This window comes from Eleutherodactylus coqui, chromosome 7 (genome assembly GCF_035609145.1).
Source record: "Eleutherodactylus coqui strain aEleCoq1 chromosome 7, aEleCoq1.hap1, whole genome shotgun sequence".
Lineage (NCBI taxonomy): Eukaryota > Metazoa > Chordata > Amphibia > Anura > Eleutherodactylidae > Eleutherodactylus > Eleutherodactylus coqui.
In genome coordinates this window covers 48,613,683-48,631,492 of record NC_089843.1, presented here as the reverse complement: position 1 = coordinate 48,631,492, position 17,810 = coordinate 48,613,683, and the positions used below count along the sequence as shown (strand labels likewise).

General features: G+C 40.4%; 1 protein-coding gene across 6 annotated transcripts in view; it reads right to left on the bottom strand.

Moving 5' to 3' along the window:
* Positions 1–1,257: 1,257 nt before the first annotated feature.
* The window catches only part of REEP1 (receptor accessory protein 1), a 94,940-nt gene continuing 78,387 nt past the window's right edge, over positions 1,258–17,810 (bottom strand). For 5 of the 6 annotated variants that reach the window (XM_066572984.1, XM_066572979.1, XM_066572977.1 and 2 more), the window contains one exon: positions 1,258–9,694. Coding sequence is in view for 3 of the 6 variants with exons in the window: in XM_066572977.1 (XP_066429074.1) it covers positions 9,623–9,694 (72 nt within the window). In the remaining 3 variants the exon portion in view is untranslated. Of the gene's footprint in view, positions 9,695–9,739; positions 10,209–17,810 lie in introns of those variants that run through there. The other variant, XM_066572983.1, reaches the window with a different exon arrangement.

The window sequence follows — 17,810 nt, the reverse complement described above, 5'->3', positions numbered from 1 at the left end:
TCCACAGTTCGTTCCAGGCGACAAGGTGTGGCTTTCCTCCAAGCACATCAAACTTAAAGTGCCTTCCTATAAATTAGGTCCTCGTTTTCTCAGACCATTCGTGGTTACCAAGAGGGTGAACCCTGTTTGCTACAAGTTACGGCTCTCTGCCTCCTTATGTATACCTAACTCCTTCCACTTCTCACTTCAGAAACCCCTGATTCTCAATAGTTACACCAAGAAAGTCCAAGTCTGTTTCAGTTCAAGTCAACGCGGAACATATCTATGAGGTCAAGAACATCCTCGATGTGAAAGTAATTAGTAATAAAAAATTCTTTATGGTGGATTGGAAGGGGTATGGCCCAGAGGAGACGTCATGGGAGCCCTTAGAGAACATCAATGCTCCACTCCTAGTATAAATGTTTATACAAAGGGCGGGCATAAAGAAGAGGGGGTGTAAGAGTGGAGGTACTCTTAGGCCTCGCCCTGCTCTTCCTGTATAAACATGGCATTTTTCCTCCCAGCATCCTGGGAGTTAATTCCTCCCAGTGCCTCCAGCCAGCTGCACACTAATGAGCCATTATCCTGCCATTTCCTTGGGCCAGAGACACTCCTTCTTGCCTGTGCTTTGGTGTTGTTTCCTGTTTCAAGGCAGCTACTCTGACCTTGATCTACCATGTACCAACCCTCAGAGCTGTCTACTAGACTTGCCTGAACTCTGCCTGCCTCAACCCTTGGATTTGTGACCTGGATTTGCGTTAACTCTGCCTGCCTCGACCCTCAGACTTGTGACCTAGATTTTGTTTAGAAACCTTTAGTGCACGATGCACCTAATACATGAAAAGACACATGCATCTTCATGCATTAGGCCTGTCTTGGTACCTCCGTGCGTCTACACAGAAATGTATGCCAGGTCTGACCTGGTGTGAATTGAACATAGATCTGCTGGTCCAGGGTGGCCACAACCCCTTTTGACAAATCTGCCTACTTTTTTCAAAAGTGGCGAGGATGGCGTAAAAAGCTGACAAGTAAATTTTGGCCTAAATACCGACTTGCGTAACAAAAAAGGGCAACCTTTTTATGTCAGAAGCTGGCACAAAAGGCTTGATAAATATCCCTCAATACCCTGTCCAAATAATCTACGCACATCCTTTCATCGTCTGTACACTTTCTGAAGAAAATACTGGAACAGCACGACTCCTCTTTTGGTTCAGACTAATCAGTCTATTTAAGATTACAATTAATTTTTTGATGAACACCACCAACAAATTCACATCATGAGCTTAGCATTTGTATTTATTTTAAAGTATGTATGGCTCTTTAAAAAGAAAATGAAAAAAAAAGGTAAAATAAAAGTCAACATGCACCACATACAATGCAATAATACACCAAAAATATACATTAACACCTGTAAAGAAAGTTCCTCTGGCCTGCCAGATACATTACACAAATTACAAGATGCATTTTTATTTTTTTTCCTCAAATGTGAAATTGACAGATGCCTATTAAACTGGGCACTAAGATCAGTCAAAAATCTATTTTCCTATGATAAATATTGTGAGATTAGAGCTAAATCTAAGATTGTGATACAAGGAATTAAAAGAGCTGTATAGGGTTAAAAAAAACAAGGCTGTTCTCTTCTAAAAAAAAACCCAAAAAGAACAGCTCCACACCTGTATATAGGTTGTGCGTGTTACTGCATCTGAGACCTGTTTACTTTAATGGAGATGAGCTGCAATACCAAAAACAACAGGTAGACAGGTGTGGCGCTGTTTCTGAGCAAAGGCAGTCATGTTTTTCTAATCCTGAACAATCCTTGAAATGTTTGACACTACTCCAGTGAACTAACCTAATGTGTTTATCAGTGCAGCATCACTATAATGAATCAAACACTTGGTGCGGATCTCAGCCAAAGCAACGTGTATTTTGGCTGTTACAGTAGACATCACAGTAACACAATATTACGCTACAGTAAAAGAACGAGGCACTCAGTTTGTGATGAGTGATGATAATGGACAGACTTGGATACACTAATGGGCTCTATAAAGGTTCTCCAAAAAAGTTTCAAGCACCTGATTACTAATGCCGGTTGAGATGGTCAATGAAATGGTTTAACTTCTTTGTCATCACAGTGCCAATCAGTGATGTACACAAGAAAGGGGGCTTACAGAGCCAAGTTCCATCCATCCAGCATCAACAGTGAACCTGGAATTCATGTGTTATCTAGTGTGCATGCCATTTTGAATGAAGACGAAGAATATGCCCCTGGTGCCAAATCAGTTGCACGGAGGAGTCATGTTAGATATATTTCCTGCTGTATAAGAGTTGTACATTATTAGTACAACAAGAGTATTTTCTTCCAAAAACGGCACCAAAACTGTCCACAGGTTGTGTGTGGTATTGCAATTGCGGTTCAGCACCATTCTCTTCAATGCAGCTTAGCTGCAATACCAGATACAAGCAATTAACAAATGTGGCAGCTATACTTTTAGATTCCTCTACGACCACTTTTATACTTTACCTACGTTTGTTGGGCAGAATGTTCCTAGGAACCAGTCTTTTCCCATACTTTTCTAAGTCTCTTAGGATAATGTCACATGGGTGAGTGCAATATCAGGTCGCCAAACTCGTCCAGATATCGCATTCGCCAATGTGCGATGTCCCCACAGGTGCGAGACGTTTTTGTGTTAAAATCGTCTAACATCACTACAGAAAAGTAGAATCGCGGAGTGTTTCCCATTGTTTTCATTGGGTAAACCTTACATTGCACTCTTGTGCACCTTGCACGTTGTGCGATTCTGTGCCGGCCTTATTGAAAACAATTGGTGATGCATTCCGCGGCAACGCCCAAAGATAGGACATGTTGCAAGGAAAAAAAATCACTCATGCGCATGACCCCATTCAAAAGAATGGGGTTCATTTTCGTGCGAGATTTGTTCATCTCACAACGCACAAATATTGCGCAATTTTCTCGGCCGTATGAAAACGGCCTGTCTAGTTAGCCCGATTTTTCTAAAAAAAAAAATTAAGATGGAGAACCCCTTTAATTTTTCTTAAGCCATTGTAGTCTGACAAACATTTATACAGCATTATGCATGAATTTTATATAATAGATGATTATAATGTGGTCTAATGACAAATACAATAAAATTAACACAGTGGGCATTGTGCCAAAGAGAAGCAGATGACAATTTCAGTCAAGATTGCAGTTCTCACTTAACCACATTTGCTATGAGCTGCTCCTTCTATTTGTTTATGATCTCCCACCCCACCCTTCCCCTCGGCATTCAAGTAGGCCTCAAACATTAAAGAAGTGGGAGCATCCACAGGAGCTAAGCTGACCAATGCCTTTTTCTGTCGACATGCCATAGGCAAAAATTAAAATATGATTAGTGTGCCAACTATTCCATTTTTCTTTCTACCAGCTATAGTCTTCATATAATATTTTTGAGTGCCAGTTTAGCAACAACCATGGTCAAAGCAAGTTGGTTCCAAGATGGCTGGTTTCACCATGGGTCAGCGAGAGTAGTAAGCATTTACATAAATACTCCTTTACTGATGCTAGTATCATGGCTATTTGGATGCTTGCGGGTCACCATATAGGCCCAGTAAGCTTTCAACAGCAAGATAGTATAGTGAAGCGGGAAGGAGGGGGGGGGGGGGGGGTCATTTTTTTAACCTTAAATACATTAGAGCTTCCAACGCCAATATCTTCAGAATAATCAAAGTTAAATGGATATTCCAAATTGTGTAAAGATCGTTTAATAGGGGCTCCCAGTTTTGCTACACTGGGTTGGTCTCAGCAAGTCACAGGAACTAAGATTATAGTTTAGGGATCAAAATAGGAAGTATATTAGAAAATATGATGACTTACTGTTCTCCTTTTAAATGAACCTTATTGATCTTGCACTATAGGATTACTATGCTAGTCACTTCTCCTCCTACTCATTAAATATATTGGGGGGGGGGGGGGGGTCATGTATACAAATTGGCACAATTGTTTGGGACTACAATGCATCAGAAAATGGACATCCAACATATCTTGGTTTTTAGATTTGGCCAACAATTTTTTAATTGGGTCAATCTAGGACAAATCTCTCATGGGGTAACATCTGACCATCTTAGACTTTTATAAAAATTCGCAGATTTGTTTGTTACTAGAATGTATATTAAAAATAAATAAATAAATACATTAAACAAACAAACCAAAAAAAAAATATATCCCAATTTTCAGATCCATCAGGCCCGGAGGCAAAGAAATAGTGGGCGTAGGAAGATGTGCAAGATGTCATTCTCTCTGTAATAATATGTAGATTTATTGCATATTTTCCTAACCCTGTAATCCCAATATAAGTTAAAATAAAATTGGAACAAAAATATCAATGTTTCCGGAACTGAGCAAGTCAAGAGAGAAAGCTGAAATTGTATATACCCCATACATTGAAGTTTCTTAACACAAAATTTCAGGAAGGTGTTCTTTGCATTTTTTCTGAAAAAACATTCTTGATGGTGGCCAACTCTATACTGACAAGCATTTTAGTAGTATGAAATATGACCAAATACACATGAATGTACTTTATATCATAAATTAGGTGAGAAATCTGCTTTTGGACATGCAATTTGTTCAGTTACACATTAATTACTGACCCTATGGGTCTTAAAATTGGTCTTTTTATATACATTAAAGTGTAGAACAAATGTGTACAGTTTCATAAAAATCGGAAATGGTCAAGTGTTACCCCTTGCGTGATTTGTCCTGGAATGTCCCAATTGTCTTTGCATTAAAACAGCATCCTACAGAACCAAACTTAAAGGGGTTGTCTGTTCTTCTATCAATGGGCTATCCTTAGGGTAGGTCATCAATAGCCGACTGTTGGCAGTCTGCCACTTGTGATCCCTGCCGATCAGATAATTCCTGGGATCACTGTCAGTAAGGACAGCGCAGGAAGCAGATTGCGCTGTCTGTATTACAGCAGCCTAGGTCTGTATCACATTGAATCCCATCGGAGCTGCGCTTGCAGTACCAAACCAGGCAGCAGCACTATGGGCAGCGTGATCTGCTTCCTGTGCTATCTGTACTGACAGCAGTGCTGAGAATCAGCTGATCGGTGGAGATCTTGAGCAAGAAACCCTCACCCATCATCTATTGAGGACCCACTATGAAGATAGCTCATCAACAGAAAAAAATCCTAAAAGTCCTGGACAACCTTCTTAATTACTATAGGGCTTGTTCCTCTGTTCTTAGTTCAGTTTAGTAAAATCGCAAAAGTTTCTGGAAGTTGCAAATATTAAAACTATTATACTAAAGATCCTAGAATGTGTCTAAATTACACTCCTGTGAAACCAGTCCGGGGGCAGTTTTACTGACTGAAGGCTTAAGCCAGATTCACACGGGCATATTTACGTATGCAATGCGCAGTCAATGGAACCCATTTATTTCAATGGATTTATTCATATGTACGTTTTCTCCTGCGCATTTTGGTTACCCTAAAAAATACACAGAATGCTGTATTGTCCTGTGCATATGCACACTAGAATTTAATGGGGATTGGCAAATGCACATGCAATATACTAGGACATGAGTGATGCACTGCGTAATCGTGCAGGAAAGGAACACGCCTTGAACTCAGACTAATTAGCCATTTCAATTGCTTCCGTGCATATTTTTCTATATGCTATATGCCGATGTGCTCGCAAAAAAGCAACCTTCGTTCCACAAATACGCTCATGTGAATCTGGCCTTACCAACATTTCAACCCGAAAAGGTGAGACATGATAAATGAGGCCCAATATGTCTGCCACCAACATTGCGACCGTGTTATTTCCTACATACGTTTTCAAAGTGTGAATTTGTAAAAATGACAGAAGAGGATGGTATAAAGCAGAGCAATCAGATATTCCGTAACTCACTGAATCCCAAAGAAAATATGAAGCTGGAATCTAGTTGCTATGGCTAACCCGCTAACATGGAGTTATACGTTTCCTTCTGTAGACTGCAGCCAATTTATAAATAGCAGAAGTCCAGATCATCACACAACCATGCTTAATTTCCTCAATAGTGGTTCTGTTGGGTCAGTACAACCCCAGCAGGCTCTCACAGTCATAGGTTGGGTTTTGGGACATTAGAAAGGGATGCGTTTAGCATTTTTTATTTGTGAGAAATGAAGATTTCTTGCATTTTTTTATGTCCCACCCTCCCCCATAAATAATAAATATTATATACAAAATATATTTACACATGGTAATTGATCCCAAACTACTATATTACTGTCATCCGCCATTAGAATACTTTAAGGGTTTTCCCAGGACCTAAAATTATTTCCCAACTAGTCTGACCTTCCTGGTTGTTGTTGGCCAGGACATGTGACTATTGCAGCCAATCACTGGCCATAGAAGGTGGGTGTGAAGCAATTGTTACTTATCCCGATGTTTGAAGGCCATCTGTATAGGGGCTCATTAAAACTAAAGGTTTGGTACCGTGTTAGCCAGTAGAGCAAAATGTGATTGTTCCCAGCAAGAGAAACCAAGTAATCTTGTAGATATGATCTCTTTTAATGGCTAACAAAAATACATGATATTATAGCGAGAATCCGAACCAACGCAGGGTTCTTCTTCAGGCTTAAACTAAATAGATCCGAAGAGACATGCATATTTATACATATCTAGATATGAGAGTTATGATACTGAAGGTTGGTTTTAAGTCACAAAGCCATAGAAGAATTTGGGAATATAAATTTATAACAACTTTTGATACTTTCAATAGGGGGTTAAATTCTTCACGAGGATTTATGCGTGAATGGGGTGGGGGGGTATGACAATTGTATAACACAGATGAAACTGCTGGCCTAGTGACACCCTCCCCCCACCCCCAACAGTAGTTCAGGGACCATAAAACTTTCTTTTCCTTATCAGTGTCTAGTTAAAAATGTTTGTGTTTCTGTTGCAGTATACCTTTAAGTGCAACCCAATCACATCCATGAATGAGCCTTGTCATAAGTATTGGTGTATAAATATGCATGCCTCTTCGGATCTATTTCATTTAAGCCTAAAGAAGAACCCAGGTTGGTTCAGAAGCTTGCTCTAATGTCATGTATTTTTGTTAGCCAAAGATTACAAGATTACGTGGATTCTCCTGTTGGGAACAATCACATATAGGGGCTCACACACACACACAGGTGTATGTGGGCTGCATATTATGCGTGCATTTTTCACGCACATAATACACGGCACTAAAAGCCCATTGATTTCTATTGAGCCACTCAGACCTGCATTTAAAACGCAGCATGTCCTATTTGGGTGCACAATACACATCAACATAGGCTATTGGGATTTAATATATGCAGCCAATATACATGTTACATACGTATTTGCTGTGTGTACCGAGTACTACGCACGTGACAAATACACACATAATACGGAGCACCCATTACTGGTGAGCCCCAAGCAGTGTGACTTCACATGAAACTGCTGTGCAGGATCCAGGCTATGTTATAGGGAGGGCATATGCCCGGGTCTTCTACCACTTTGGGGGCCTCCACCCTTTTATCTGCCCTTTTTACATTTAAAAGGATTATATGCTTTAGTAAATCCCTATTTGCTAGTAGGATCTCTTGACAATAAGCAAATCATAAAGAATCCTTGCTGGGACTCCTGTATCTATGTGGATACACTGAAAGAAGCTTTCAGTTTCCCTGCAGCGCCACCACAGGCAAAATTAAGCATTACACAGTGGACATACAAATCAGCAGATTGTGTGTGTAATGCAGAACAGGTTAGGTCCTCCAAAGTATGGGACACTCTTTGCAACTGCTCTCCTTTCTGGCCTAGCATGGTTAATGGAAAAACAACCCGCTGTTCTCTGAATAAATTCCCTTTGTTGTGCCACAGGGCTGACAGCTGAGATAATGTTATCAGCGCTGCCCAGGCAGAACACAGCGTGCGGTCCTTCTTATCAGCTGTTCTGCCGAATGATGGATTTTATGACAAACTAAAATTCATTATTTGGCAGAAATGTGAACGATGGGCACTTTTACACCCAACGATTATCACTCAAAAGATGGCTTTTGAGCGAATTTTGAGCGATAATAGTTGTCTAAATGGACCTTTAGGTTTGGCTAGCTCACCCGTAGACTACAGTAGAAAGGGCCATTTGCATGTTCTATGTAATAGGTGGTGAGATACTGTGAAGGCCGGGAACCAGGGTGTTATAGCGGCTCAGTACTGGTTAATAACTTGACAAAACAGAAAAGCTTTGACTTTATTTGTTGGACAGTAAGGCTTTTATGGAAGATCTTCAGTGTCATCTCTGAATGTAAAATGTTAACTAATTGATGAAAGAAGGATTTCTCACTGATGGTCAATTGTTGTTAACAACAATTATTTCCTTACCAAAAAACATAGATTTTTTTGGCCAGCACTTTGTCTATTGATTGGAAGGCTTACCAACCCCAAGAATGCTTAATTCCACTGTCATTGTATAACAGACTACTTCAGTTGCATTAGAATTGGAGGAGCTGTTGTACAGATGTCTATGGAAATGTGTTTCTTGGTGTGATGGTGAAAATTGGTACTACAAGCGGAACTGCTGTTAGGTACAAAAAAAAAGTTGGGGAGAACGTACCCTAAAAATGTAAGACTTCTTGTTAATCACCAAGGATACCCTTTAAATATTATTATATATTATAATTTAACATCTTTCATGTGAGTAGTGACATTAACTTTATATTCTCAAACCGCACCAAATTTATCTCTCCATTGGGACAGAATGTTCAATACGGTAATCGGTCCATATAAGATGCTAAAAAGCTAATATGCTAATTACAGTTAAAGGTGTCCACCCTCCTACATATCAGTGCACTACTACAGTAGTGAAAGGCTCAGGAGTGGGGAGATCACTGAGCACTTTTCCTAAAAACAGCACCAATCTTGAGCTGTATCTGGTGCAACTATTCATTTGAATGGGGATAAGTTGCAATACCAGACACAGCCACAAAACAAGAGTGGTGCTGTTCCTGTATTTTAATTTTTTTTAAAAACACACCCTCTTCTTTTACTCTAATACTTACAAAGCAGGGTAACTACTACCTTGAAGAATGTGTCGACAGCTGTTCAACCGATCTTTGTACTACGTTTGGACTAGCCAGTATTGCCTAAAGATCACATTTGAAGCAGAAACATAGATAGACAATCATAATTTATACAAATAAAGGAAAGAAATCATGTAGCAGGTACAGAGAAATAAAAAACTAATTTCCAAACACACATGGCTATTTCAATGTCATTAGTAAACCAATACTTAAGATGGCCATCAGGTCGGGATACAGATGTGGATGGTCACTGTTACTACTCAGGACAATGGCAGCTTCCACATCGCAGGCTTAGGGGACTGCAACTTCCAAGCAGGACTCACAATCAATCATAGTGCTAATGTCTTCATATGTTCTTGGAGCAGTTTCAAGGCAGCTACGTACTGAAAGCTGAACACTGACAGATATGACAGGGAAAGTGAGGGATTCTGGGAAAAGTTGCGCTTGATTTTTTTGTTGTTGTTTTTTCTGAACTCTAGCGCCACCTTGTCACGTGGTATGAATTGCTCTTTTAAGGCAGTGAAGAGACATTCTGTGGTTCTCAATGTTGGCTGCATTCATGCAGTTTCTGTGTTAGAGGCAGAGGTACTATTCTTCCTGAATCGAGGCTTATGGACTCTGGGCGGAGGCTGAGGGACAAAGGGAAAAAAGAATTATACAATAACGCAATATTATATCTTTATCTATCTATCTCATATCTGTCTATCTATCTCATGTCTATCTCTCTATCTCATATCTATCTATCTATCTATCTACCTACCTATCTCATATCTCTCTATCTCATATCTATCTATCTGTCTATCATATCTATCTATCTATCTATCTATCTCATATCTCTCTATCTCATATCTATCTATCTATCTATCTCATATCTATCTCTCGTCTAATGGCAGTTTTGTAGCACTGTGATAACTTTACAGACTTGTTTTTGCAGGTCATACTTAACAATTAAAGTGCGCAAAACCAGACTTTGTCAGCAAAACTATGTTCAATGTGAATATCTACAGAAATAAGAATACAGTTTTTATACTTCCTCCATGCAGATGAACCACTTGAAGAACAAACATGTCATCTACTGTAGCTGAATCTAACCTACGTGAATAAATCCAAATGCTTTCCAGCTTCATCCGATTTGTTTTAGTCCTGTGGAGGAAAATTCTCTTCTGGTTACATGGGAAGCATCAACAAGGTGTTGCTGATGGATTTGGTATTTTTATAATGTGTCTTTGTTTAGTACTTTAAGTGCCCTGAATGGGCTCTGGAACTATTAATTAACCCCTTCCTGCTACAGCCCCTTTTTGTTTTCTTTCCTTTTTTCATCTCCGCTTTTAAAAAATAACTTTTTTGCTTTCTGGTGACATAACCACACAAGGTTATGCGGGACAAGTTGTATTTTACAATGGTACCATTTACCATGCTACACAATATATTAGAAACGTCTTAAACATCTCTGTGGGTCAGTAGGATTAGTCCCGCCCCCGTCCCATTGCAAACAGTGGCGAGGGGCGGAGAGCTCAATGCACGAGCTCCCGCCCCATCCCGCCTCCTCCCCTTGCAGAGATGGCCAGCATATATCGGTCGGACGTGAAAACCCGACCCATATACGCCCATTTAAATGTAGCACTACTAAAACCAATGCCTTTTGTTAAAAATTACTTTGTCCCCATCTTTTGAGTATCATAACATTTACATTTTTACGTTGCTGCAGCTGTAGGAGGGATCATGTTTTGCAAGGTTTTATTTGTACACATGGCTTTAAGATTGCCTTTTTATTCAACTTTTTCATGGTGATACGGTTGACTAACCAATGACATGCGCAGGATTAATTTAATGTTTCAATAAAATGGATTTTTATGCACATAGCAATACCAATTTTTTAATTATTTTATTTTTTATTTGATGACTGGCTAAAGATTGGGTTTTAACTTCTTTTTTTCTGCATCTGCATGCGCTGCTCGGAATGAACTATGCTTTTATGTGTGCACATCAGCGTACTTTACTGTACTTTTTGCGCCTGCCAAACATGTTCATTTGCACACGGTAAACAAAGATGCACTGTTTGAAATGGCTAATTACTCTACTGAGTTCCAGATGTGTTCTGTTTCCTGCTGAATTATGCAGTGTTTCAGGCATCTCCTCACGTGTATTTTTGCATTACCATTAACTTCTATGGGGATTTTGGTTGCACAAATGCACAGAAAAATACAGCATGCTGCAGATGATGTGAGCGACCGCAATGTGCAGGAAAATAAGCCCATGTGAACAAACACATTGAAATCAATAGGTTCTAATCTCTGTGTATTGTGTAAATAAGCCAGTGTTAAGGGGGCCTCATAGGCTGCTGTCAGAATTAACAGCAGCATTTAAATGGTTAACAGGTGTTATCGGCCTGAAAAGAGTCCGATTTATAGACCAAGCGTAGAAAGTGCGCGAAAGGGGAGTGGGTGAGTATTAAGAATACATTGCGTGTCTCCCCGTCCTCTCCCGGAACAGTACCATAACTTAGAGGTGCCAGTGTCCCTTAACAGTATATCATCAGTAGTTGTACTCATGAGACAACCCCTTGAAAAAGACTACTTGACTGTTCAGTGGCTACTGAGCCGGGTTACAGATTGTTATAATTACAATGTTATAATTGAAATAAAAATGAAGCCATAATCAGATCCATGAATAGCCACTAGCCTACTTGCTGATGGTTTCCAGGTTGCAATTTTCTTTCACACAGCATAAGGTAAAAGTAAGTGAAAACAGCAATGAGCAAACATTACAAATATATTATATTTTGTATTTGCTGTTCAGATAAACAGTGAAAGAAAAGGAAAACTCGGCATGACAACCCATCTTCTGTGTTTTATCACTGCACACTTTCATTCAGATTAGCCTTGCCAGAGTTCTCCCTGCATGTCGTGGGCATAATTATATTACATTACTTTTTTGCCATGCAACACTAGCACAGCGCTGGCACAGTACAGACATAAATACATAAAATTCCTCTGCACCTGTGGATTGCAAACAGAACCTGCTTTAGGCATTTTATATATATATATATATATATATATATATATATATATATATGTTGTCAAGCAACAGAACCAGAGTGGCCCCCAATGCAGCCTACCTTCAGCTTGACAAGTGCTCCCTAGTGGGCCCCAGCATCTACTGCATTGGTGGACCTGGCTGGTCTATGCATTACATACTGTAGATGGTTGTTCAGTCATATAATTAGACATGGCTGCACAAAGTGATACCAGCTAGTTCCTGAGCTCAGAGATCAGTTGATCACCATGTTGGTTTCCTTTTATAAATAACTTTTCTTTCTGAGACAACCTATTTAAGCCGCCACAGAAGCCACATAGGAGTAAAGAGAGAACAGGCTTAGTGTTTATTTACACAAGTGTACATCGGCCGGCATTTTCACGCATCTGCAATGGAAGGAGGGGGGGGGTGGGTGGGGAGCTAAGCTCTGCATTGTCCCGCCCACTCCCATTGCTGGCTATGGACAAGAGGAGGGAGCTTAGCTCCACCCCTGCCCCACCCACTCCCACTGCAAACTGCTCGGAGGGGAGGAGAGAGGCAGAGAGCCGGTGAGTGGTAGGAAAGGGGGGGGGGGGGGGGAGACTGCTTAGATGGAAGCGTATATCAGCCGGCCGGCAAAACGCCGCCCGATATATGCTTGTCTGAATAAGCCCTAATTACACGGGCGAGAATTTTGCATACTGCGAGACACACAATTTGCATAAATATGAATTCCATTCTTTTGAATGGACTTATTAACATGATATTTTTATTTTTTTTTCCCCATGCAGTGATGCTGCAAGTATGAAGATCACAGCAGGTTTCATCTTTCCCCGTTCCTGCGGAATGTTTCAAAGGGGACCTTAAAAGACATCGCATGGCAGTGGCATGCCGTGCGATGTGCATGTGAGTGCAATGTGGTGTTTCCCATTAAAAGCCATGGGAAACACTTGCGACCCTCTGCTCACAATTTAACAGAAGTAAATGAATAATGCCTCGCATCGGCGTGAAAAATGCCTGTTGGCAAGTCTGATTCATGCTCGCCCGTGTGAATGTAGTCTGAGGGTTTTAAGTACTTGTCTGCATGTCCGGTGACTGGATGACCAAAGACAGTTGCCCAAAGCTTCCAAAATGTTTGACAGTGGTTGCAAGAGTGGATGTGGATACAAGCTGTGCAGACTGTTTTTTGGACGGTGTCACTACCTTCTAGTGAGTAGATATACGTTGCACCTTAGCATACCCGTTTTTCTGTATAATCATATCTTGTTGCCAGGGAAGTCCTACTTGATAATTGCTGGAGAAGTTTCCACCTGAACAAAAGTGAACTGATGTTCGCTCGACTTTGGCACATGATTATAAAAATAAATAGGAGATGGTTATGAAGCTGTTGTGTTGCTTGGATAACGGCTTTACAGCGTTACATGGCAACAAATTCTGCACACCAATTCCCAGGAAAGTCCATGAATCCCTGGGAGGTTTGTTAAAAATCAAGGTATGTTTATGAATATAAAATACATCTTCCAAATTCAAGGTTTGGAACACAAAAATAGCTTCTTGCACTAATGTTTAGTACATAGGGTGACATGACAAAAATTATGTGAACCCCTCTTTTACTGTATTCAGTGGGTTTGGTCCATTTCAGTCACAAACCTCCACCGTAAGGAGGCGATTGAAAGGTGCAGCAGTTGCACAGGCATGGTACCGTACCATTTATTTCCAATAGGACTGCTGGAGATAGCCGAGTATTGAAATGAAGGGAGCGGCGGCCACACGTGTAATCATTACTCCATTCATTATAATTCAGAGTATAGAGAGTGGTCAGCAGCATATGATATGGATAACCCCTCACATCAAGGTTTGGTATCAAAACCAGATGTACGCTATACTATGGGGCTTGGACAGGAAGCCCACAGTTATGTGTCCAAATAGCTAAGGAATATAGCAGCAAAAGAAGATGCAAAAAAGTAAAAACAAAAAACTTTATTCCTCCATTAAAATCACAAGTAGCAACGTTTCGGCCAGAAGAAAATACGTCTTTCTCAAGCGTCATTGCAGGTAGGAGACTTGACACTTGAAGGGTGTAGTTTCCAAATTGGGGTAAACTTTTGGAGGTTTCAAATGTAATAGTACCTCAGGTGCACTGCAAACACAGCATGGCGTCTGGAAATTATTCCAGCAAAATCTGCATTCCAAAAGCCAAGTAGTGCTCCTTCCCTTCTGAGCCCTGCCATGTGCCTGAACAGCACTTTATGTCCACACATGGGGCATTTCTAAAAACTGCAGAATCAGGGTAATAAATACGAAGTTTTACTTCTCTGCAAACTCTTGCTGTATTATAGAAAAAATGATGTTACATTGAAAATCTGCACCAAAAAAAAATGAAAATGTTCTAATTTCTGATGCACTTCAATTCCTGTAAAACATCTGTAGTGTACAGAAGTTAATGTACAGAACTTTCTAGACATTTCTGAATGATCTATGTATTATCAGTGTCTTCTCTGTGAGTGAATATGATGTGTATTGCATAGCTACAGCACTGAATGAGTTACTGTCTGGAAATGTATCTTCTGTATGTCATGTGACCATGTTTTATATATGTGTTTGCAAGGTGCATGAGTGGGTCTTCCCTGTCTGTCTTTCAAGCAGTTTTCTACTTGGGATACTCAAGGCAGGAGCCTGTCTGCACACAGACACCTTTAGTCTGTTTGTAGGGAAAATGGAGGAAGCGGAGAGAATGGCATGTGTGTGTCCTTGGTCCCTTCTACCCAGGCCTCTTTATTAAGGCATAAGAGAGAAGCCGCGAGAGCCTATCGTGCAGCGCTGAGTGCAGAACCTAGTCCGTGTGTACTGGCAGAGAGTTGGAGAGAGTGATAAGAAGAGTGGCCAGGAACAGAGACCCACAGATAACTAGGCCTGTGGGACTCCTCTGTCCTCCCGTGATTCTTCCCTGTCACACCACAAGTCCTCCTGCACAAGTGTCCTATGGGTTTGATGTAAATTGTTATGGACTGTTTCTAAGTTTGTTCTTCAAGTAAACGGCTTTACAGACCGTTCCCGGTTCAGCCTTTAAAAAAGTTATCTCTGTGCGTGTGGACTCTTTATTACATCTTCTGATATTCACCACATATGACGGAACGGTGGTGCCACACGTGACAAGAAACTAAGGTAAACCGCAGTTGGGTTACCCCTTTTTAATAGTCTGTCCTCGGCCCCTTGGACGTGGTTCTGGTTACCCTCAGGGTGGGAGACAGTAGAGCCCCGTGACAAGGCCCAAACTCTACCCCACTGTCTTCTAGGCTGGGGTCCTCTCCTCGGACACTGCACATCTAAAGGGTTAATAAACCTCCTAAATTACACTTTGAATACTTTGAGAGGTATATTTTTTTAAATGGGGTGATTCATGGGGTTCTTCTGATATATAAGCTCTTAAAATCCATGTCAGAACTGAATTGGTCCTTAAAATAATTTATTTTAATTATAATATAAATTATATTATTTAATTAATTATAAACAGTGTTTGAAATTTACTAGTGAATTGCATCAATAAGTAAAAGCATTCAAAACTTATTACCACATAAAGTGACAGATGTCAGATTTGAAAAATAAGACGTAACCCTTTCCAATCCAATTTGTATCCTGGTTTTCCTAGGAAGCCTACTCTTTTTCTGCCGTTATACAACAGCGCTATATGCTGGCTAAAGCCAGTACTGCATGAGGTGACACGTTGGATAGGCTCCGACAGCAGAGAGGCTGGCAATATACAGTAAGAGAACCCCGACGGACATCTTCCAACATCGGAGCTGTACAGCCTTAAATCATAATGTCTTAAGATGTCAGACAGTGAATTGAAAAGGGTTAATGCCCATTTACACCAGCCGATGTAAAAAAAAAAACGCTAATCGGCGATCGTTTTAGCGATCATTGGCGCATCTAAACACGCGCGCATCGTGCGCTTTTCGGGGCACTGCTAGCTGATCATTAAATTCAGTCCAACCTAAAAATCGTCCCTCAGTCTTATCAGCAGTTCTCCATGGGGTGTGCTGATAGCATTGTTCTCCTGTGGAGAACAAAGCATCTGAGCGCAGATAGCCCTCGGGCTATTAACTGTGTTCAGCTATGACTTTATTTGCACACTTAATTGCTATTAAGTAGCTGAGTAGCTACTTAAAAGTTTATGCAAAATGATCGCTCAAAACTGTCGTTTGAGAGCTCTTTTAGTGATCATCAGCTGGTGTAAATGGGCCTTAAGTCCTTAAGGCCAAAATAGTTTATACAGTCAGATATATCGTTCAGTCATTCAAACGAGAAATCGTTCAGTCGTTCACATTGACTGTTAATGAGAAGGAGTGAACAAGCGCTATTTAAACTGAACGATAAGTGTGAACGAGCCAATGATGATTTTTAGTCCTGTATAAAATGAACCACCAAACAAAAAGTGAACGCTTTATTGTTCAGTTGTTGGCTGCGTTTACACCAAATAATCATTTTTCACTTTAGGTCGTTTGACGATTTTGTTTTAGGAGAATCGTTGCATGTAAAAGGGCCCTTATTTAGAGTTGAACAGACTTGCACTAAGTGCTTGAGTGATTTCCTGTAAATTATAGGTTTTTGGAAATACTGTTGGATTCCTCCATTATTATATTTGAATGTGTTAGTTGGAGGAAATGTCATACATTTCTAGATCATTATTATTGATGTGGTTATTTGGCTTGGTGCATTAGGCAGTCTGACTATTGGTCATCTTATAACTCTTTTATCAACAGTACAAAGCCTCATGCCCACAGACGGAGCAGGATACGCTATTTGGTTCAATAGAACCTAATAGCTGCGTTATTCTGCCACAGTTTTACGCTGTGGGGAACGCGGCATAAGTCGATTCGTGGGCATTAGCCTTAAATCATTTAGGTCTTTCATAATAAAACATTTGGTTATTGAAATATTTTGATATTTGCTTGAAAAGACAGAAATGTTTTAGGTTGTCACCTCCTCCTCAGCTTGTGATGGATCCATTTATTTTTGGAATTTTCAACTTTTTTCCTTTCCTCTCTTCCCACTAAGCATCAGCTAGACCACAAAAACAGGCATTGGAGCTGTTGCATCCCATCCAAGTTAATATAGGGATTTAGAAGCAATGAAGGGGAGTCTGCCTGACCTATCCGCAATATAGGGAAGTCACATCTGGTATGTGCCCTAGGAGCAGCAACGTCTTCTGGTTGTGATAGCTTGTCACATGTGTTTCCAATCTAAGAGGTGGGAAGAGAGGCCTTGCCTACCTTAAAGGGTTTTTTTTAGGCAGTTCCGAGCTGCACCTGCAATTACTAGTGCCAACCACTACAAAAGGGTCGGTGCTAGTATTTGCATCCCAGCAGGTGCTGCCTGGAAATCCCCTTTAATCCAGTCCTGGCTATGTATCAGTATCAGACTGGAGGGGACCCACCAGTAAAATTCATTCTGGGGTCTAAAATTTGAGACTGACACAAATTTTGGTTTTCTGCTTTAGTTCTTAGAGTGACAATTTGAATTAACTCTAGATTGTTATGAAGAGTAATCAGATGAATTTCAATAAATTGCAAAGTCATTCTTTGCCATGAAAATTAACTTAATCATGAAGAAAACATTTTCGCTGAATTTCAGCCCTGCCACAAAGTGACCTGCCAACATAATTTCAGTGATCTTCTCCTTCGCTCCAGAGAAAGAGTTAATAAGGACAAGGAAGCTGATATCACTCTA